Below are 23623 nucleotides of genomic sequence, written 5' to 3'. Positions count from 1 at the left end.
AATGATAAAAGCTATGTATAAAAATTGTGTTAGTAGTGTGAAGATTAATATAGGAAAAACAAAATGGTTTAAAGTTGAAACTGGTCTCCGACAGGGAAATGTACTATCCCCCATACTATTCATCAGAGTCATCGATGAATTTCATACGAACATTAAACAGAGATTGGGAAGACAGGCAACAAAAGCCATGTTATTTGCAGATGATATAGTGATATGTGGTGAGGATGAAATGGAAATGCAAAAACAAGTAGATGTATGGAATCAAGTGATAGAAAAATTAGGGATGAAAGTAAGCACAGAGAAAAGTAAAACAATAGTGATGACAAGGGGAAGGAAGGAAGGAAGGAAGGAAGGAAGGAAGGAAGGAAGGAAGGAAGGAAGGAAGGAAGGAAGGAAGGAAGGAAGGAAGAGGGAAGGTAAAACTGAATGGTAAAATTCTGGAAGTGGTTAAAAATGTCAAGTACTTGGGAAGTGTAATCCCAGAAGAGGGAAAGATAACCGAGGAAGTTGGGAAAATAATACAACAAGCAAACAGCTTCTACCAGAGTATAAGGGGTATTTTGTGGAACCAAGATGTCCCGAAGAAATGTAAGAAAGTATTATATTCAACCTATCATGAATCCATACTAACCTATGCAGCTGGATCGTGGACTACAACAAAACGAGAGGAGAGTAGAATACAGGCAGTGGAGATGAAATTCCTAAGAGGTATCAAGGGCAAGACCAGAGAGGATAGAATTAGAAATGAGGAGATAAGGAAAAGGACAGGAATCTTGAAAGGATAGAAACAACAAAACTAAAATGGTATGGGCATATGATGAGAATGGGAGAAGAGAGTGTGCCAAAAAAAAAAAAAGCTTTTTCAGAGAAGAGGTGGACAGATTCAGTGTGGGAGTGCATAGAGAAGTGGGGAGGAAAACCGGAAGGTGTACATAAAAAAAAGGAGAAGAGTGGTGGAGAAACAGGCAGTGATGGAGGTCCTTGATTCACAACCTGACCTGGGAAGCTGGAAATGGGAAACGAAGATGGAGATGATGATACATTGGGTCATCTTCAGCCATGATCTAATTGGAAACATATGTTTACATACAACCAAAAATAAAGAATACAATTTGGTATATCTTAATTTAAAATCTAAGTCTAAAACATTGATGAAGTCAGAATACACATATAAAATTGATACCAAAATGACACATCAAAACTGCTGCTGTTGTTGTTGAACTATATCAATGTCCTTATAGTAACCAAGCGTTTTTGAGTCGATCTGGGAGTTGGTATTCCTTATCTGTATAGTTGAGCTGTTTGATTTATAAATTATGTCTTGATGAATAATAACATCAGTAATGGTTTATATGTAGCTTGAAGGGGACATTCACAACTTGAATAAGTGTTCCTTTTCATCAGATGTAGTGATCTATTGTATAATTTGGTTTGAAGTGTATGAAAAAGAAAATATTTGAAGTGAATTTTGAGAAAAGAAGGGAAGCTAGAAGATCGAGATTAACATACAGCTATATGAGACTCACCCCAATGTTCCTTGTAAATTGTATGCAGTTGGCATGGACACCAACACCAAACTGACTGTTAAGAGGGAACAGGAGTATAGCTTATGATGACAGGGGTTGGAGGAGGGGCAGGTAGGTAGGGGTGAACTGATTGGTGGGTTTAACGTGTCTCTTTTACGTTTATACTTTGCGTATACAGGAATTATTATATCAATCAGAATATTAGGTTTTTCATTGATTTCATTTTTAGTTAAGGTTAAAGAGCTGTTGTAAATGAATGTAACAGTTCTCCAAAATGTTGAACATGGTACCCTTCTTATCCACTTTCAATATGCTTAAATCTCAGTCAGTTGATGTAAAATTATGTCTTGTGTTGTGCCATGGCAAGAAACGATTGTATCTTGAAGCACTGACATGTTCCATGTACTGTATTGAAAAATTACATTCTGTTTGCCCTGTATATCTAATTTTAAATATAATCAACATTGGTTAAAACTGACAATCTGTTAAACCTTCAGTTATCTGTGCAGGTTCAAGCAGTTAAATTCTCTGTTAGCTTAAAATATGGCAGGTGTATTAGATGCAGAACTTCTGTATCTTAAATATTTGGAATATTATAGGCCTTTTCCAGAAGGAGTTAGAAACAGAAGGGAATGATGTTCATACAGTTGTTTCAGTTGCTTGATCGTACATTGGCTAACATCAGTATGCACATTCAGTTCATTACAAACCTTTTGCCAAGCGTCGCTTTTAGCTTTGAGCACAGATCCATTCGTTTGCTTATTTTCTATTAATAGGTAGTATATACTTAGAAATCATTTCCAAAAGAAGAAATATTTGAACCTCACATTCTCTTCTCGGCTTTTTTTTTTTTTTTCATATTTGTCTATAGAGCAACAGAAATTTCACGGTCAAGGCTAAAAATTCTAATAAATGTTGACTTTGCACACCTTGGTTTATAGCTGCATTCAAACAAAAGGGCATCGGAGTGCGCTCAAAAACTGCATGGTTCTGCCACTGCCTTGTAGATTCTCACTGATCCTGACTCTTGTGAGAGTTAACAACATGTTAGCTAACAGTTCCCAGGAAATGTTTAGATAAATGCAAGAATCTTAACATGCCGCTAAATTTTTAATGCTATGTTAACAAACAGTGCGTTAGTATTATTTTAACTAAGAATGAATAAACTAGGCCAGGCTCTTTCTCCTCAACAATCCCAGTTCTTCTACAGCTGCCTCTTCTCAGCTTGTTTCCGCCTCCCAGCTTTATCAGGAGGGCGAGCATCAACACTCATTGAGTGGCTACCTCGACAGAATTTCAGTCTTCATGTGGGGGGATAGGAGAGGCCTAGAAGTGGGAAGGAAGCGGCCATAGCCTTAATTCAGGAACAGCCCCAGCATTTGCCTGGTGTGAAAACGGGAAACCATGGAAAACCATCTTCGAGGATGCCGACAGTGGGATTCAAACCCACTACCTCCCAGATGCAAGCTAACAGCTGCGTTCCCCCTAACCGCATGGTCAACTCGCCCGTTAGAGGTAAGTATAGGATAAGAAGAGAGCCAGATAAGTACAGGAAAAGGGAACAAACATAAGACAAAGATAAATACAGTATTATCAGCACATGGAAGTAATGAAATCAATCCGGAAATTAATAACAGACTAAGTAAAGGTACAACATTTTATCATCAAGTCAGAGAGCTTTTATGGGATGACAAAGTACCCAAAAGAACGAAATTAACATTATATAAACAGTATTTCATACCAATTGTAACATACGGACTAGAAATGCTGGTAACTAATAAAAGACAAGGTAGTAAGATACAAGCAGTAGAAATGAAATTTTTAAGAACATCGGTTAAAAAGACAAGAAGAGATAGAATTCAAAATATTAAAATCAGAGAAGAGCTAAATATAGAACCGTTAGTACAGAACATACAGAAAGCAAGACTGAGATGGTTCGGACATGTAAAAAGAATGGGAAAGGAATGGGTGTAGCAAGAAGGGAATTGGAAAGGGAAGTTATGGGAAAGAGACCAGTTGGAAGAACGAGAAGAAGGTGGATGGATCAGATTTGGAAAGACATTAGAGAAGCTGGATTGGATGTGGCGGAAATAATGGAGCAGGAAAAGTGGAAAGACAGAAATGAGTGGAGGAGGCTTGTTAACCACACCCGGGTGACTGGAGTGGGAGACATTGATGATGATGATGATGATGATGATGATGATGATGACTTACAGTGATTCAGAAGGCAAAAACAATTTGAATAATTTAACCGAAAATTATATTGCATGTAAGTTGTTAGATTTAGAAGACAGTGATGTTGTTGGTGACAGTTATTTTATTGATCCAAGTGGTGGCAATGATGCTGAAGGTGGTGCAGGTGACAGTGACATAGACATTCAAAGTGGGCGGAGTTTACAGTAGCGTGAAAGGTTCCTATTTAACACTGATGCTGGTGGTTCTTCAACCTGTACTTATCTTTCTCTTATGTTTCTTCTCTTCTCCTGAACTTATACAGCTTTCTTCTTACCCCACATGAAGGCTAAATATCTGTCAAGACAGCCCCTCAACGAGTGTTGATACCCGCCCTCTTGATGAAGCTGGGAAGCAGAGCTCATCAGGGGCTGAGAAGACATGGATGTAGAAGAACTGGAATTAACCGCTTGCACACGACATGTAATTTCAAATTAGCAATGTGCGCTGCATGAGCTGCTTATAGGCAAAAAAACTTTTCTGAACCTTTCTACCATCTATTGATGGGCTGAGTAGCTCCAATGGTAGAGCGCTGCTCTTCTGAGCCCAACCTGGCACGTTCGATTCTGGCTCAGTCTGGTGGTATTTGAAGGTGCTCAGATACGTTGACCTTGTGTCAGTAGATTTAATGGCACATAAAAGAATTTTCCAGCACCTTGCTGTCTCCAAAAACCGTAAAAGTAGTTCATGGAACGTAAAAACCAATAACATTTTTAAAAATCTTACCATCGATTGAATATTGATTTACATCTTGCTGACATGGAATTCAAGTGGAGGGGGGAGAGAAAGTGCCTTCAGGATCTTCACCAGCCCTAGCTATAGCACCTAATAGGCAGTGCTAACAGCATGTCAATTTACAGTGGTTCAGGGGGCAAAAACAATTCAAAGGATTTAGCCAAAAGTAATTTTGCATGTATGTTGATAGATTCAGAAGACAGTGATACTGATAGTGACAGTCATTTTATTAATCCAAGTGGTGGCAATGATACAGAAAATGGTGCAGTTGACAGTGACGTTACAGACATTTAGAGTGGGCGGAGTTTGGAATAGCGTGAAAGGTTCTTATTTAGCACCGATGCTGGTTTGCATGTACACTTTGAGGATAACTCTGAACCTATAGATATTGTTCAGCATCTACACGAAGGCCAATATCATAAGAAGAATTTCTGAGCATTTATAGAGGTGTGAAAATTATTAGACTCAACATTTCTTTTCTTCATATTTGCACTGTCACATTACGTTACTTGACTGCCCATAAAAATGCTTTTAAGCTGGAGTGGAGCTCCTGTGCATCTTACTAGTTGTCTGTTTAAAGTAAATTATAGAAGGCAAGTTACATCTTTTTTTAAAATCACATCAATGACGACATTATAGTCAACAGACTCCTCGATCAATATTAAATTCCAATGTTGAGGATTGTTAATTTTTCTTTTGAGTGTAATTAGATAAAATGGAATTACATGAAGTGGTTCTGTGATATTTTGCTTTACTTGACTGCTGACTGTGCTTTGTGCTATTTACACTCTAAACTCTTGGAAACTGGTGTTCAGGAACAGACCAAACAGAAATATTTAATCTCAATATAATGTATAAAAAAATGCAAATAATACGGTATTTCAAAAAGTTCAGTAAGTTAGATGAATATTTGACTGAAAGTTCCAAGGATCAAATTAGAAAGACAAATGATGGCAAAAACTAAAACTAAGGCAATTTAATTTTTATCTTCTCCTTTGAGTATGATAATTTTAACACCTCTGTATTTTGTCATGAACTAGCAGAAATGATAGCATGGGTGGGGGGGTGTACATGTGTTTGATATTTTTTATGTTTCATGTAAATTTCGCCCTAGAAAAAAAAATGTTCATACTTGAGGAGGGAAAAAGTTACCAAAATAAATTATTCAACAGGTGGAAAATAAATAATCGGGTAAGAGGTTAACGAGAGAGAGCCTATCTATTTGAAGATGTTGAGATTGCCCTTGTCTTTTGTGTTTTCTTTCCATTTCTTCGTCTTCCTGCACTGACCTGTCACTGTGTTTTTCCTGTTATATGTTCCTATCCTTCTATACTCCTGACGGTAACAGGTCTGTGTGGGAAGAGTGAGAAATAGAAAGTTCTCTAATAACCTGAGCTGTAATGATGTTGCTGCTGCAGCGATAGTTTACACCTGGCTCTGGAATAGATACCCTGCGAGTTTAAGTAGGGTTCTATTGTATTTCCTTGAATGACTATAGAAAAACATGAGGAAAATCTATCGTATGTGATCTGAGCATGTTTCAGGTCTTACCTTGGGGAGAGGTTTATCTCCAAGAATGTTTGGATCGTAAACGTGACGAATGTTCCTTGTCCATGGACCCACGGCTCTAATGTGCACTGTCAGGTGAGGTTCATGTGGAGCAGATGAAATGGTGAATGGATGGTACTCACTGGGATTCAGAGCAGCGCATGCAACACGAACCCACTGACCAGACTTGTACTCAAAGTTAGTACTGGGTTTCTTAAATACCAGTAGTGTGACATCTGAAACAGGCAAAGGAGAACTTGCTATTAGGAGTATCTCAATGATTACTTGAAATGTAAAATATTCAACTAAGAACTATAGTACCTGATGGCAAGAGTTCAGCGTTGAGAACCGGGATCTCCAGAGTTTTCCTCGACATAGCAACAAGGCGATCCATAGTGAAGAGTATGCATGGTCCGAGGAAGAAGTACAACATGAATGGCTCCTGTTTGCGAGATCAGAGGTAGTTCATTAAGAAACAGTTGAAGGCTTGGTCCAGTTAACATTCTGGTATCAGTTCTCCATAGTAGGTTACAATCAATCACATCAAGCCAGAAGCAACAGGTTTTCACTAGGTCTTGACTGTTTCCCTTTGGGTTAGTTTTCAGATATTCAATCTTCTCATTCCTTAACATTATACTACAATAGCTAAACAATCCTGTCCATACTAAGTGACTAACGGCTCTGAGAAGGCCAGTTTGGCAGTGTGAAACAAATGGATATATTGCACTGGCTAGTACAATTACACATGGAATGGGGATAGGGGTAGCAACAGAAGAATAGGCTATAACACCAATGCTTGTATTTATAATACATCAGATTTAAATTTTGTATTCCATGAGTTTAAAGCTCTGTCCAGCACTACAGTGCACATCAAAACAAAACTTATCGCAGACCATCACACAGTAAAAATATTTTCATGCTGCTTTTTTTAATTTATCATGCAGAGGATTTGTACACATCAGTAATGATGCTTGAGAATTATGATTTGGTGTGATAAACTTCAAAGCACTCCACAATATGAGGAGACACTTATCTCTGCTGAATGATTATTGAATACTGGGCTTTCGAACCTGAGACTATAGAATGCAGTGAGGTAAAGAAAATTGTAGTATAATGTTAAGAAAATATTGACTGTTCACGAGGAAGACTTCTATAATAATGAGGGTTTGAATTTAGACGTTAGTAATAGAAGTGTAGGTGGTACGTTCATTCCCCACCAGACAGCTCACTGTACACAGTTCAGCGCTAGCATTCGAAGCGGAAGTTAACGGCACAATCATAATTGTACTATAATCTATTAGCTTCATAGTCCGTATTGATAGTTCAAGCACACAAGTATGAAGGATGTGTTCTCCACCTAATCAATACTTTATTTTACATAGTGTCAATATTATTATATATTATGTAAATAAAAATCCCTGACCTGGCCGGGAATCGAACCCGGGGCCTCCGGGCGAGAGGCAGGCATGCTACCCCTAATAATATTGACACTATGTAAAATAAAGTATTGATTAGGTGGAGAACTCGTCCTTCATACCTGTGTACCATCAGAACTGGCCTGGGATGGGGAGGGTTATAACTGGTGTACACACATATGAAAGTTGAGATGACCTTCCTTCATCGCCTTCAGCAACTTAAACTCCTTTGCCTGGACCTGCACTTAGAAAACAAGTGACGTTGTTGGTTTTAAGCTTTTGTCAGACAATTTTCTAGTTAAATCTTGACTTTGGTGCAGGTGCTGTGATGTCAAAAAAGAAAAGTGTACTCTGTGAATGATAAACTGAACATAATTGATCGTGTAAAGACTGGAATGCTGAATGTGTGTACAGTGCCCTTCATAAACTTGTGTTCTCCTGTTGCTTACCATTTTTTCCCAATCTTCTGTCTCCCTATAGGTCATTTTCCATTTATTGCAGTTAAGCTATAATGTGGTGTAAAGCATGTCCTCCAAAGGCCGCATTAAATTGAGCTTCTACAGTTCTTTCAGACAGAGTTGTCAACCTCACTTAAATTACTGTTATTATCATCATTATCGCTTTTACTACCTATCCACAATCCAAAACACTTTCAAGCAGACTCTGAACCTGGTCATACTGACCACTCCAAGGTACAGGAAGAGAATAATGCTGCAAATTATAATATCTAGAGTAAACCAAAGGTAATGGCGAGGGCAAAGTAGAACAGCCATATTCCTTAGGTATTAACAGAACTTAACCACTGGAGGTCTACTTGCAAGAGTAGCCAAACTACAAGCAGAAATGTAACAGTCTATGCTTGGCAGGCAAGACTCATCATGCAGCAAGCCTCCCACATCATTCAAGATGAATGGGTTAAAGCTTGGGCTCCCACTTTCTAGTCCCTGACAAGCTAAATCACAGGAGATGGGCATCCATACTCACTGAGGGATATGAGAGGCAGGAAGACAGATAAACACAGATTTAATATAAAAATCCTCTCTTACCTGTACCAAACGTCCAATACCATGAAGAATCAGGAGCAAGTAAAAGACTGGGTACAGCGAGTGTATAAACCAGAAGGCACCATACAGCTGTTTTCTTGCAATCGGAAGTGTAAAGATGTAAATGAGAGCTGTTAAGATTACGAGTAAGACACCTGTTATACCCGTAATGGTCTGCCAGCACCAATACTGGAACTTCGGAATTTCATGAGATCTGTGTATCAGAGGAGAAGATTTTCATAATTATTCAACATATACCATATCATGCATTCTTATCATACTTCTGAGTTCCATACATTGAAGAGATTACTTACGAATGGTAAAAATTTCGGAATAAGCAAGTCAGGTCATCTGAAGTTTGGGTTGAAATGCTGTAGAAATTGACGGCATGCCCAACGATGTGTATAACTATAAGAGAAGAATGCCAAACATTGTTACTGGACAATATTGGTTAATACGCACATCAAAAAAAACTTTTATACCACCTGGATTGTTGATTTTATGGCCTAACAGGACATATGGGAGGAACACATACACTTGCTGTAATGAATAACTTTATCTCTGATTCCAGTTCTTTACTCATATCATTTATGATATACATTGAGTGGCCAAAAGTCAAGAGAAGACACTGAATGTGACGTTAACACATTCACGCCCATATCCGAGTTATTGCCTACAGCACGTGACCATGCTGTGGACTGTATCCGAGTTAGCCCGGATAAGCGCAACCTTGAATTGGAGCTGTTCCTACGCAGCTGAGATCTATTTTGGTCACAAATATGTGCGAGAGAGATGAAGGTAATACCCTTATGAATGCTTCTCCTCACCAGAAACCACATGGCCACAGCGATTTTCCCTCCCAATGCACTTCTTTTGTTTTGTTTCTGAAGGTAGCCTAGCGCTGGCCCAACTAGCTGTGTAGTTGGTTTGTGATTGCACAAGCATGTGTATAACCGCGTTCTGAAGGGTAATCATGGCATGTAGGGACAATATAAATGATGCAAGTGGTGAGAATTTACAAAGAACAGTTTTTCAGCTGCTTGGAAATTATCTTGGCCAGGGGATACAGTCTATATGGACAATTATTACAATAGCGTTGGACTCGCAAAACAATTACAAGAACAGAACACTGCCGTATGTGGAACAATACGGTCAAATAGGGGTGTACCAAAAGATCTAAAGGAACACCAGGCAATTCTCAAACAGGGGGAAATGACTTTCAGGAGGGATGAGGAAATATTGTTTGTTTCTTGGAGGAACAAAGAGGTTATTACAATGGTAACTACAATCCATTCGGCAGAAATGGTTGAAACAAACAAATGTGAAAAAATACAAATGAAACCAGAGTCTGTGACTGACTATAATCAACACATGCATGGTGTTGATACTACAGATCAGTACTTGGCACTCTATCCTTTCATGAGGAAGACTATAAAGTGACCAAAAAAGGTTTTTTTTTTTTTTTTTTTAATTTACTGTAATGCTCACTTTTAAATGCATTTTGGCTCTTCCAGAACTCAAATCCTCAAAAATCAAAAACATTTTCTGAATTTCATGCAGACAGTAGTTAGGAACTTGCTCCTGGAAAAATGTGAACCCGACATACAAGTACAGTAACCTCTCTCTGACATCTCAGCTCCATCTACTTCATCAGCTCCAAGTCAACAACCGCGATTTTGCCATCAAAAAGGGCACCGGCCAGGAAACCACCATTTAGGTTAGATGGGAAGAGAAAAGAGCATATTTTCTTGAACTTTCCACCATCAAATAAAGTCAAGTTCCCTCAAGAAGGTGCAAAGTGTGCTTAAAAAAAAAAAAATTATTACTGAAACACGCTATTTTTGAGGAAAGTGTGGTGTTCTCATTCATCCAGGAAAGTGTGACATTACCTACCACACCCTACAGAGATACTAGAGGACTTCATTAAGGTATGTGGAAAATTTTGTTTCCATATCTTGATTAGTTTAGAACTTAATGTGAAAAGAATTTGTTGTTGTTTGCTCTGCCACTAACAGCTGGACTAGCTGGGCCAGCCCTTTAAATAGCCAGCTCAGATGATGGGCGTGAATGTGTTAATAATGAGTTGCTCCTCTGTGAGCCCTCAAAACGACGGCTATATGGCGAGGCATCGACCTACATGGTGTTGGAATCGTTCTGGAGGGATCTGGACCCCAAGCATCTTGCACTGTGTAACCACTACTACAGTGGTTACACAAAACAAAGCACTAAACACAATAAGGAGGGGGAAGTAAGAGCAACTACACAATGTCAGAAAACACTACACACTCAGCAAAACATCAGCTGGACTGCGCGGATCTCCGCCAACAACATGATACGTAAATATCAGTAGGGCCAACTAGTGGACAATAAACCAGGAAGGTGGAAGGAACTACGACCTACTGAGGGCATGGACATGGCTTAGGTTGCAATTTCTGAAATAATTCGCTGTGATCCTTAAATTTGAAAAATATTATTTACAAGTGAAATTTTACAAATACATTCCGAAACAAAATCCACCAACTTGCAACTTACGAATTATAAGCTCTGTGATACACATAACTTAGAGGTTCTTTGATAATGCTTTTCTGCAAGTTCAAAATTTCAAACCAACTATACATCTAGTTACCAATGCACTTGTACAATGCAATTTACAGTGAAGTAAACGTACTCTCCAAAACTCTAGCGTACATCAAGTGACACTGAACTACCAGAGGCAAACCCCAAGGTAAATACACTGACTGACAGAGCAAATGCAACATCAAGAAGGAGTGGTTCGAAAGGGATGAAAGTTGGGGAAAAAACAGAGACGGCACGGACGAATAATTGATATTTATTTCAAACCGATATGCAGGTTACACAATGCGCACGGCATCGACTCAGTAGGATGTAGGACCACCGCGAGCGGCGATGCACGCAGAAACACGTCGAGGTACAGAGTCAATAAGAGTGCGGATGGTGTCCTGAGGGATGGTTCTCCATTCTCTGTCAACCATTTGCCACAGTTGGTCGTCCTCACGAGGCTGGGGCAGAGTTTGCAAACGGCGTCCAATGAGATCCCACACATGTTCGATTGGTGAGAGATCCGGAGAGTACGCTGGCCATGGAAGCATCTGTACACCTCGTAGAGCCTGTTGGGAGATGCGAGCAGTGTGTGGGCGGGCATTATCCTGCTGAAACAGAGCATTGGGCAGCCCCTGAAGGTACGGGAGTGCCACCGGCCGCAACACATGCTGCACGTAGCGGTGGGCATTTAACGTGCCTTGAATACGCACTAGAGGTGACGTGGAATCATACGCAATAGCGCCCCAAACCATGATGCCGCGTTGTCTAGCGGTAGGGCGCTCCACAGTTACTGCCGGATTTGACCTTTCTCCACGCCAACGCCACACTCGTCTGCGGTGACTATCACTGACAGAACAGAAGCGTGACTCATCGGAGAACACGACGTTCCGCCATTCCCTCATCCAAGTCGCTCTAGCCCGGCACCATGCCAGGCGTGCACGTCTATGCTGTGGAGTCAATGGTAGTCTTCTGAGCGGACGCCGGGAGTGCAGGCCTCCTTCAACCAATTGACGGGAAATTGTTCTGGTCGATATTGGAACAGCCAGGGTGTCTTGCACATGCTGAAGAATGGCGGTTGACGTGGCGTGCGGGGCTGCCACCGCTTGGCGGCGGATGCGCCGATCCTCGCGTGCTGACGTCACTCGGGCTGCGCCTGGACCCCTCGCACGTGCCACATGTCCCTGCGCCAACCCTCTTCGCCACAGGCGCTGTACCGTGGACACATCCCTATGGGTATCGGCTGCGATTTGACGAAGCGACCAACCTGCCCTTCTCAGCCCGATCACCATACCCCTCGTAAAGTCGTCCGTCTGCTGGAAATGCCTCCGTTGACGGCAGCCTGGCATTCTTAGCTATACACGTGTCCTGTGGCACTCGACAACACGTTCTACAATGACTGTCGGCTGAGAAATCACGGTACGAAGTGGGCCATTCGCCAACGCCATGTCCCATTTATCGTTCGCTACGTGCGCAGCACAGCGGCGCATTTCACATCATGAGCATACCTCAGTGACGTCAGTCTACCCTGCAATTGGCATAAAGTTCTGACCACTCCTTCTTGGTGTTGCATTTGCTCTGTCAGTCAGTGTATATTAAATTACAATCTACATATTTAGTGAAATAAGAAATGGTCATGCCTTGAAAACAAACAGGCAAGCCCAGCTGAAAAGCTAAGGCGTCATAAATAATTAATTTGGCGAATCTAGGTTAGGTTAGGGCAGACTCCTATACGAAATAGCAACCGAACATTACGGAAATTTTAGCCGGAACTGAATTCAAGAGTGCTTACCCGAAGGTGGCCCATCCTGGTAGCGAAGCGTCGCACACGACGTAAAACTTCCGACAGACCAAGACAGACTAAGGCAGACCAGGCCAAGACAAGACCAAGACAGGTCCGAATTATCACGAACGCAGCTTCGCTCTCTCTATATAGGTAAACCCTGGCCTTGGAGTAGCAATTCAGAAAGCATGAGTCCGCCCATCCCCACCTAGTTTCACTAATCACAATTCCTACTTTCAGTCGCAAACTTTAACTAAACTTCTCGAATACGCATGTTCGCGAATCTTCCATTTCCAGAATAGTTAGAAAATGCCTTCTAGAACACATAACCAACAAAAGGCAACACACCCTGTTCAAAAATTCACGTAACTTTCTGGATACTTCCATTAAGTACAGAACTGAAATCTACTATTTACACATACCATATGTTACAAATATTACACAGTACAGGTTAGGTCATTACAAATAAAACATATTACCACACTTCACAAATAAAGTCTTCAATAAACATTTTCCACTTCCACTACATTGTTCACCTGTGACAACTGCTACCCCCAATTGGTCTTGTGTAGTTGGTGCGGGGTTCATGGAGCGTACACCAGCACAGACAGTATCCCACAAATGATTGATTGGATTAATATCAGGGAATCTGGAGGGACAATCCATGGCCGTACCTTCACTGGAGTGCTCCTCCAACCATCTGCGTGTTACCAGAGAGTGGTAACATGGCTCATTGTCCTGTTGAAACATGGCATCTCTTTCAGGGTACTCTAGAGCCAGAAAGGGATGCAGGTGGTCTGAAAGAATTTCCACATAACGTGCACCTGTCAGCGCTCCCTGCAGCCGGACAATGGGGCCTAATTGTAACCATGAGAACGCCACCCAGACCAGAACCGAGCAACCTTCCGCCTGGACACAACCCTGTTGACACGCAGGATCCATAGCTTCATGGGGCATACGCCACACTCTCATGTGCCCATCAGCTCGATACAATTGGACGATACCACACGCCGCCATTGTTCCATGGTCCATTGTCGATGTTCGTGGGCCCATGCACTTCGTTGAGCTCTGTGTTGAGGTGTGAGCAAGAGAACAGTAGTTGGTCGTCAGCTGGTGAAGCCTATGCGGTGCAGTTGCCTCCTTACAGTCCAGGTAGAAATGGGTTCCTGACTCCCAACATTCAAACAGGGCGGTGATCTGACTCGCAGTAGTCCGCCGAGTGCCCAGTATGGTTCTGCGGAGGGGACATGATGTCCGTTTGTTAAACACCTGTGGTCTTCCCGTGCAGCAGTTTACGCGGGTGGTAATATTCTCTCTGCGATATTGAAGATCCCCCTTCAAAGCTGTTGACCTCGGAACCCCAAATTCACGTGCAATCTCCGCAACGCTATAACCCATGCGGCATGCGCCAATGATCATCCCACGTTCAAAGTCAGTTAACTCACGATGTGTTGCCATCTTCAAGACACTGGTGTCTGTGACAGACTACTCAGGTATGCCGCATCTAGCTGCAATGCTCAGGGGTCATACACGGCACATTTTCTAATAGGATACCCCTTCTCGTAACTTTTGGCCACTCAGTGCATAAAGAAAATTGGTGGTCAAAGCGTTGAAATTGTGGACAGTTTCAAATACCAAATGCAGTGAATTTATACAGAACACAAAGCTGGACATGGAAATTAGCAAGAGGGTGCAACAGGGCAATGCATTCTACCAGAGTGTAAGAAACCTTGTCTGAAATAATAAAGTACCGGTACCAAGGAAGTAAAAAGAGATAATGTACAAAATGTATTATGTACCCATCTTGACTTATGTAGCTGAGATCTGGACAATGACAAGTAGGGAGGAGAGTAGAATTCAAGCCAGCAAAATGAAATACCTAAGAAGTATAATAGAAAAAACAAGGAAAGAGAGTGAGAAACAAAGATATTAGAAAGCAGATTGGAATGAAAAATCTAAATGAGAGAATTGATAGAAATAAACCAACATGGTTTGGATGTGTAAAGAGGATGAAAGAGAAAAGAATACCAAAATAGATGATGGAGATAAAATTTGAGGGAAAGCAAGTGAGTGACAGACCTAGAACAAGGTGGATTGATCTAGTAAAGAGGAGTACAAGAAGATGAAACCTGAACTGGGACAAAACGATGGAAGAGGAATGGTGGAAGGAGAGGAAGGTGGAGCAGTGCCATAAATTCCCTGACCCGGCAGGAGCTGGATGAGAGGAAAGGAGGATGATGATGATGATGATGAAGAAAATTTAAAGTCTAATAAAACTCCCTTGAGGAAATCCCCTCTCAATCATCACAGGATCACATAACGCTTCAGAAACATAACTTCTTCCATTACTGACCACATCATTTAAAATTTCTGGAAAGTGGTAGTTAACTGTGCAGTACTTTACCTGTGAACACAAGGGCCCAACCAGCAATGTATTTGTGTATAAAGACAAGGGCGTCGAATGGAAAGTAAAGATGCAGCATGGTATCCCTGAGAAGAGTGATGGTGTTACGACACATTGTCACCAGCAGACTGCTATAGGTGAACATCATGGCAGACGCTGCTCCTCTGGTGATTGTCACTCCCAGACCAGCAATCCTTCGAAGACCGGTATGCTCACGTTCCACAGTGTAATCTAAAACAATACCACACTCAATATTTATATCTTCTCAACATGGTTAAGTTCAGTGTAAACTTGTGTCACAATCTACTAAAGATGTCTGTCCTTCATTGATGGCTCTAGTTCACAGTGCATGCTACTGGGCGTTCTGCAAGCTGAACAGTGGTCATATGTGATGGGTGATGGTTCTTTGAGGCCTTCAAACATAGATGTGTGGCAACTATTCAAGAATCACGTCCCCTCACACTAAGGTGTCCGTGTCCATTATGGAAATGTGCTTAATAAAATACAGGAACATGAATAGTTCCTGCACGAGCTACTATGTTCAATGCTCCAGCTCTTTACCTCAAGTCAAAGAAACCATTCCAGACCATTAGTTAGCATGAGGGACTTAAGATCTCTTCTTCTTTTTTATTGCTAGTGGCTTTACGTCGCACTGACACAGATAGGTCTTATGGCAATGATGGGATAGGAAAGGCCTAGGAGTTGGAAGGAAACGGCCGTGGCCTTAATTAAGGTACAGCCCCAGCATTTGCCTGGTGTGAAAATGGGAAACCATGGAAAACCATTTTCAGGGCTGCCGACAGTGGGATTCAAACCCACTATCTTCCGGATGCAAGCTCACAGCTGCGCGCCTCTAACCACATGGCCAACTCGCCCGGTGGACTTAAGATCAATGATGTGTGGAATGCAACATGGAATATTCCAAACTTCAACCACAATCAGCTTGTTGTCTCTCTTATAAATCCAGACTGTCCAGCGACATTTCTACTCTCCAAGACCTAAACAGCTGTACAGGAGGTGTACGCATAGTTCTTGACCTTGGAAGAAGCGTGCATGTGTTCGACCTAGCACCAGCCTGAATCTCAGCTGTTAACCCGGTGAGACAGTTATCATTGCAACACTGTATTTTCGTATGTAAAAGTTATTTTAAGTACGAGTCGGCTCGACGGGGATGCAATGCATTTGTTCAGCAATTTCCTGGTGAAGTTCCATCTTCATGAGCAGAGATTCATATAATTATATATAAATTTGAAACTACTGGCTCAGTGCTCAACAAAAAACATGTGTGCGCACAAACATTTTTAACAGTGGAACATTGGTGTGAATCTTGAATGGTCACCAAATAAATCACTCATAAAGTTAGCACAACAAGTAGGGGTTTCGGTTTTTTCTGCACACAGAGTTAGAAATCTGTTACACATCAAAGCGTGCAGGTTTACACAGACCCATCGTTTAAAATCTGCTGATCCAGCCATATGAGTGAGATATTGTGAGCAGTATCCTGCATCACTGAATGATTGTTTATTTGACTCACAGCTTGTGTTCTTTCGGGATGAGGCCTGGTTTCATCGTAATGTTCATGTGAACAGTCATAACCCTCGCTATTGGTGCGCAGAAAATCATAATGGTGTTTATAAAGTCTCTTATTATTGAAGATGACACTCCCAGCATCTTTTATAAGTTAAGATTTCATATAAGATTGTATAAACACTTAAAGCAGGGTGGCTGCTTGCGACATAAGTTGGGTTGAGGCAGCTACTGTAGTGCAAACACTGTGCGCTTGGTCTGGGCTTATTAGAGAGACCCTGTATTTCATCCTTTGGCTCTGAAAAGAGCTGACAGGAACTCTTTATAAATTAGAGATCCAGTTGAGTCACTGTGTGTGTAGACCTTCTGCCTTCCTGCTCTTGAAGTCCGTTGATCATTCTGCACCAGTGTCGAAGTTGTTTACAAATCACTGTGCTGATGACACTGCCATAGAAATCCAAACAAAACATCTTGAAGACAGGGAGCAAATCTTTTTTTTTCTTTTTTGAAAGCTGCTTTACGTTGCATCGACACGGATAGGTCTTATGGCGATGATGGGATAGGAAAGGGCTAGGAGTGGGAAGGAAGCATCCGTGGCCTTAATTAAGGTACATGGAAAACCATCTTCAGGGCTGCCGACAGTGGGGTTCGGACCCACTATCTCTGGAATACTGGATTCTGGCCGCACTTAAACGACTGCATGAGAGAGAGAAAGCAAATACCAGTACAATATCTGAACAAACTTGACTGCTATTTTAGACTATGGAGGCTCCGTCCAAAGCCATCAAAAGCAGAGGCAACAACTATCCATCTCAGTAACCAGCAGGCAAGATGAGGATTGCATGTTACATTTTATGGAAAAAGACTATAGCATAACTCTTCTTCATCTTCTTAGCATGCCTGTCCACCTCGGACGTTGGCGATCAACATGGCTATTCTGGCTTTATCCATTGCAATTCGGAACATAACTCATACACTAAATATTAATTTGGGAGTAACTCTCGATCAGTCTACATACAAAAAAGTACCTGGAAAACACTGGTGGAAAACTTAAGGCAAGACCGAGCAAGTGGCTGTGTGTTTCGGTTCACGTAGCTATCAGCCTGCATTTGGGAGACAGTGGGTTGAACCCCAATGTCGACAGCCTTCAAGATGGTTTTCCATGGGTTCCCATTTCCACATCAGGCAAATGCTGGTGCTATACCTTAATTAAGGCCACGGTCACTTCCTTCTCACTCCTAGCCCTTTCCTATCCTATCGTCGCCATAAGACCTATCTGTGTCAGTGCGACGTAAGGCAGGTTGTAAAAAAAAAAAAAACCACTTACAACAAGGAACAATATAATCCATAAATTGGCAGATCCCACTTCGGGTGCAGAAATATTGTCAGTTACTGTTTCGCCAGTACGGTACAGAATTTCCTACATAAGGAGAGTTGATATGCAACTCGACGAGACCATTAGGATCATAACAAATACTTGTGGCCGGTTATATGTGCTGGCCAACAGACTTCCTCCACAGCTTAGAAGACAGCAAACAGCTGCATATGAATGGAGGAAGTATAGTTTCACCGACTCAGGCACCTGCCAATTTATCCCATATTGTGTAATCCACTGGACTTATATCTGAAATCGAGGAAGCCTTTTGGGGATGATGACATCGTTAAAGCCATTCCAGATCAAGAAAATATGGAAAGTCGACTCCACATCCCAACAAGTCCAACTAGATGATCCTACTCAGCCTCTTCCAGGAACTGAATTGCTGACAGTAACACGGTGTCAACTAAACTCTGTGCATGGGCAGGCCATAGATGTATTGCATCACTCTACAAGCAGAATTACTCCATTCCTCAAGGTGTAATTGTGGAGGCAAGGAACAAACAATTGCACATATCATCCAAGAATGCCCAAATTGATGGTTTGAGGGTGACTGGAATGAATTAGTGAATTGGTGAGGGCTTGCCCTGGTTGAATGTTCTAGACGTTTGACTATAATGTTTTGTTTAAATAATATAGTATATGTACTTTTACATATTTCATATGTAATTGTAGATCATTTGTAAATACCAAATGATAAATAAATACATAGGTAGTAGTAGTAGTAGTAGTAGTAGTAGTAGTAGTAGTAGTAGTAGTAGTAAGATTTATTAAAAAATAAATAAATCTGTCCTCTGGAATACATAACTTACAGCATGTAATTATAATGAAATAATACTTCTTCTGGAAAATTCACTGTAAGGAGATTATGAATTTAGGTATAAATGCAACTGTATAATTTGCAGAGAATCTCTTACGATCTATACTATTTCCTCTATGTCGCAAAAAGGAATTTTAAAATTTTGAAGGGTAGTGGCTGTGTTTTTGGCAGGCTACCTCTGGATCCAAACAAGAGGCCTCTGACAACGCACTGACCAAGAGGAATATTACATTTGGCTGAAAGATATGGCAGACATGATGTATAAATCTCTTGCTTTTCCAGGTTAACATCCTGAGCTTGTTGCAGGTCCCTCTCGAAGAATCTAAAACCATAATTTTATTCTCTTTCTTACTGACGGCTATGATGTCCACTCTTCTCGTGCCATCGGTAGACACATTGAACTTCTTCGTGCATCTCCCATCTGTGCTGCCTCAGGCCTTTTGCAACTGATGTCCTTACTCGATGGTGATGATTGTTATGTCATAATTCAGTGCTCCTGCAGAACCCCATCACATGTCCAAGCATTTTGGTCTCGTTGCAACTGTTTTGGCAGCAATGGATTGAGCTTAAAGTTCTGCCGGAAACCGATCTTACTGTGGTCAGGTTGCACAACATTTTTATAGCATTTATGTATTCGGATGAAGATAAAGATGACTTGCGAGACATCCAGGAGTTAGCTTTCGGGTGATCGGCGTTCAAAACCATTCCTCTCCCTTTATGAGGCAATTGACACCATAAGATCGATCTCTCATTATCTCTTGCAGCTTTCTTCCATTGGTTTTAGAGAGAATTTCTTTATCAATGTTTAGTTTATGGAGCACCATGTTCTACTCATCAGAAAATTTTCGTACAAGATGCAGCCATACGTCCTGAATTGGGAGTAAGCGACTGCAGATATTATAGTGCTGAAAATTAGCCTCCCATTCGTCGCAGAGTAGTCCCATACCTCTGTATCATCAGGTAGCATCATCATATCTTTAACCAACTTCTGATAATTTTGTTCAGATCTTTAAAAAAAGTGCTGGATAACTGATTTAGAGGTGCACACTGTAGTGGGTATATCAGTCCTGGCCAAATAAATGAATTGATAATTTTAACATTTTGTTCCAGTTTTAAAATAAACAAACAAACAAATATGCTCTACCAGGACATGAGTTACCCAGAGAAACCTTACCAAGTGAACCATCTGAGGACTGTTCATGCTTGAACTAAGGTAATATTGCACAAATGGGGAATAACTGACTCCCTAATGAGTGATTACAAATATTCACAATAGGTTGTGGCCAACACTACTCAAAAATCCCCAGGAGACATTTTAAGTTAGCTGGAGTATAATGATGGATGCCATGCCAAGAGCATGATGGTGGATTTAGTGACTGGACATCGACCCTTATCCTGCTCCTGTACATTCAGTAAATATTTATCTCTTCATTGCACTGCAAATAACTATCTTGTTCCATATGTTTAATAATAATAGTAAAGGTTTTTTTTTGTTTGTTTTTTGTTTTTAGAATTTGTTTTACGCCGCACTGACACAGATAGGTCTTATGGCAATGATGGAATAGGAAAGGGCCAGGAGTGAGAAGGAAGCAACTGTGGCCCCAAACAAGGTACAGCCCCAGCATTTTCCTGGTGGGAAAATGGGAAACCATAGAAAACCATTTTCAGGGCTACTGATAGTGGGGTTCGAACCCACTATCTCGCAGATGCAAGCTCACAGCTGCGCACCCCAAACCGCATGGCCAACTTGCCTGGTAATAATAATAATAATAATAATAATAATAATAATAATAATAATAATAATATACAAGGAACTGTACGCGAGAGTTGAAAAGATGACCATCTAATGTAAAACAAAAGCTAAAAGTTTCCACCTGTTCAATAATTTTAGCTTTTGTTGCTCTTCAGTACGGAATAATATGAAATTTATTACCTAAGATCACCATGGTTATAAAAAAACGAAGGTTAACTTTTCGTGGTCACCTGAAGAGGATGAATGCAGAGAGATTGGTGAACAAATTGCTCACTTTTCAGTAAAATGGAAATCTCATTCACGATGTAAATATATATCTGTTCATTACATGTGGATAAATGATGTAAGAGCAGAAGACATAATGGAAAGGACAATCTTTAGGAACAAAGTTGCGGGTTGAGGTACAATCCAGAGAAGGAATCTTCTAAACCATGGTATATCTCAGCAGAAGAATGGCTGAAAAGGAGTGTGAGGTTGAAAAACCTTTGGTTACAAAGTAAACAAGAAGGTATAAGCAGGCAGCTTGTGTAACTGTAGTCCACAATTGGCTGTAACGATGTAAAGAAAAAAATGTTACTGTTTTACATTTCATTAACTACTTGTATGGTTTTCAAAGTCTCCGAGGTGCCAGAAGTTTGTCCCATGGGAGTTGTTTTATGTGCCAGTAAATCTACTAACAAGGGGCTGAAGTATCTGAGCACCTTCAAATATCACCAGATTGAGGCAGGATCAAACCCACCAACTTGGGCTCAGAAAGCCAGCACCTTAACCATCTGAGCCACTCAGCCCGGTTGCAGACAAGACTATCCAGACTGCATAATTACAGGCTTTGCAACACTTTCAATTGTCCATGTACTATGTGTACCCCCATCATTCTCTTTTATGTATTTTATTATCACCAAGTAATTTACTGGGTTTATCACTGAGAGATCATCTCTGAAACATGGACATAAGGGTTAAAACTGGCTAAAGGATGTTTGGTCCAAGAAGTGGAGCTGGGCTGGACATGCAGCAAGATCTGGTCCCCGGAATTGGAGGAAGATAGTAAGGGAGTGTTATCCGAGAAGAAGGAACATTATCTATGTGGTCAGATATAGTGAGGTGAACTGTGGGGCCATTGTATATGATAACTGTCCCAGATAGAAAAACCTGGAAGTTGATGAGGAGGTCCTTGCTCCAAATGGGGACTGAACAGGTTTTAATTTTTTTATTTTTAGAATTTGCTTTACGTTGCACCGACACAGATAGGTCTTATGGCGACATTGGGATAGGAAAGGGCTAGGAGTGGGAAGGAAGCAACTATAGCCTTAATTAAGGTACAGCTCCCAATTTGCTTGGTGTGAAAATGGTAAACCATGGAAAACCATCTTCAGGGCTGCTGACGATTCAAACCCACTATCTCCCGGTTGCAAGTTCACAGTTACGTGCCCCTAACCACATGGCCAACTCGCCTGGTGAACAGGCTCTGATCATGATGATGATGATGATGATGATGATTCAATGTATATCCTGGGCATGCAGAATAAATAAAATAAGTATTTAAGTATTGAACTGACAATGAGTGCATGGAAATACTTACAGTAAGCTCTCTCTGCAAATATGGCCAGCATCACGAGGGTGTATAGGGTTATCCAGAAGATCTCCTTGGCATAATTGTGAATTATTCGGACTAGGGCCAAAATGGGAGTACATTTCAGATTAGCTGGTGTAGCAGTATCCAGTTTAATTTCTGGTCCATTACTGGTGTTCTTTTGATCATGAAGTTCAGGTACACTTTCCATTGTTCTGAAACAGATTTATTTTCACAACACAGCCATTTTCATTGCAATATTCTGAATGTCAAATTAACCCTTAACTGGTGTGGTGGGTATGTTAAACTCCAACAAAAATACAAGCCACCACTGCTCGATGAGTAATGGGTGGGGCTATGCAAGAACAACTTCAATTACATCAGACTGTAACATGGCAGACATCGGTCAGTGACATGAGAGGTTAAAGGGAAGATTAAACGTGTTTATTCTGAATCATCTGAAGAATACATCACTAGTCGATACATCACTCAAAATATGAACAATTATGTACCAAAAGCAATGTTATCATGTAATTTTATTGTAAATCTTATTGTAATTTCAGTGGGAAAATAGCGCAGGGAGAATTATTTTATCAACATCAGGCTGAAACAGACACACACAGGCGTTATAAAAATATTTCTGGACAGAAAATAAGACAAATAGATATCAACCAATAACATTATTAACTTTACATGAAATACTATGCAACATCATCATTAACCACAGCCCATTGGGTAAAACATGAAAAATACATTTCTTGAACAACATTTAAACTCTCCAAAATCCACCTGAATTGTCGAGTATGGTAAGAACTTAAGTCCAGGAATAACATCATTCGCAAACTGGCCAGCACAACATGGGGTGCTGATGCAAGTACTCTTTGTGTGGCAAGCCTTGCACTCGTCTACTCTGTTGCCAAATACTGTGCACTGGTATGGTCATGTGCTCATGTCCACAGAGTGGATACTCAGCTTAATGAGACCTTAAGGATCATAATAGGCACATTAAGATCAACGCCTGTGTCATGGTTGCACATACTGGCCTCCTCCACAACTGGGAAGATAACAAGCTGCTGCTCAAACTTGGAAAACTTACAACTGTCCTGACTTCAAACACCTTCCGGTTCACTCAGTACTGAGTAATCCGCCAACCATGCATCTGAAATCCAGGAAGCCTATTTGGGATGATAACATTATTAAGCAGCCAGGGCCTTTCAACATCAACAAAGTCTGGAAGGAAGGATGGAGAGATTTCTCATCACCTCGTCAAATCCAATTAGATGATCCTTTCCGGCATGTTCGAGGAACTGATCTAATGAGAGCTACATGGTGG

The 23623-nt window shown here is 41.0% G+C and overlaps 1 protein-coding gene across 1 annotated transcript in view; it reads right to left on the bottom strand.

The window, feature by feature from the left end:
* Nucleotides 1-23623, bottom strand: part of LOC136874603 (dual oxidase 1-like) — a 335200-nt gene that overhangs the window by 55363 nt on the left and 256214 nt on the right. The window contains exons 25-30 of the mRNA XM_068227874.1: nt 22300-22505; nt 15246-15476; nt 8814-8907; nt 8503-8713; nt 6363-6483; nt 6045-6277 (exon numbers count right to left, since the gene is read on the bottom strand). Of these exons, the coding sequence (XP_068083975.1) occupies nt 6045-6277; nt 6363-6483; nt 8503-8713; nt 8814-8907; nt 15246-15476; nt 22300-22505 (1096 nt within the window). The remainder of the gene's footprint in view (nt 1-6044; nt 6278-6362; nt 6484-8502; nt 8714-8813; nt 8908-15245; nt 15477-22299; nt 22506-23623) is intronic.

The sequence above is a fragment of the Anabrus simplex genome, chromosome 5 (assembly GCF_040414725.1).
Source record: "Anabrus simplex isolate iqAnaSimp1 chromosome 5, ASM4041472v1, whole genome shotgun sequence".
In the NCBI taxonomy this organism is placed as follows: domain Eukaryota; kingdom Metazoa; phylum Arthropoda; class Insecta; order Orthoptera; family Tettigoniidae; genus Anabrus; species Anabrus simplex.
Note: the sequence above shows the minus strand (reverse complement) of the source record. Positions and strands in the feature narration are given on the sequence as shown.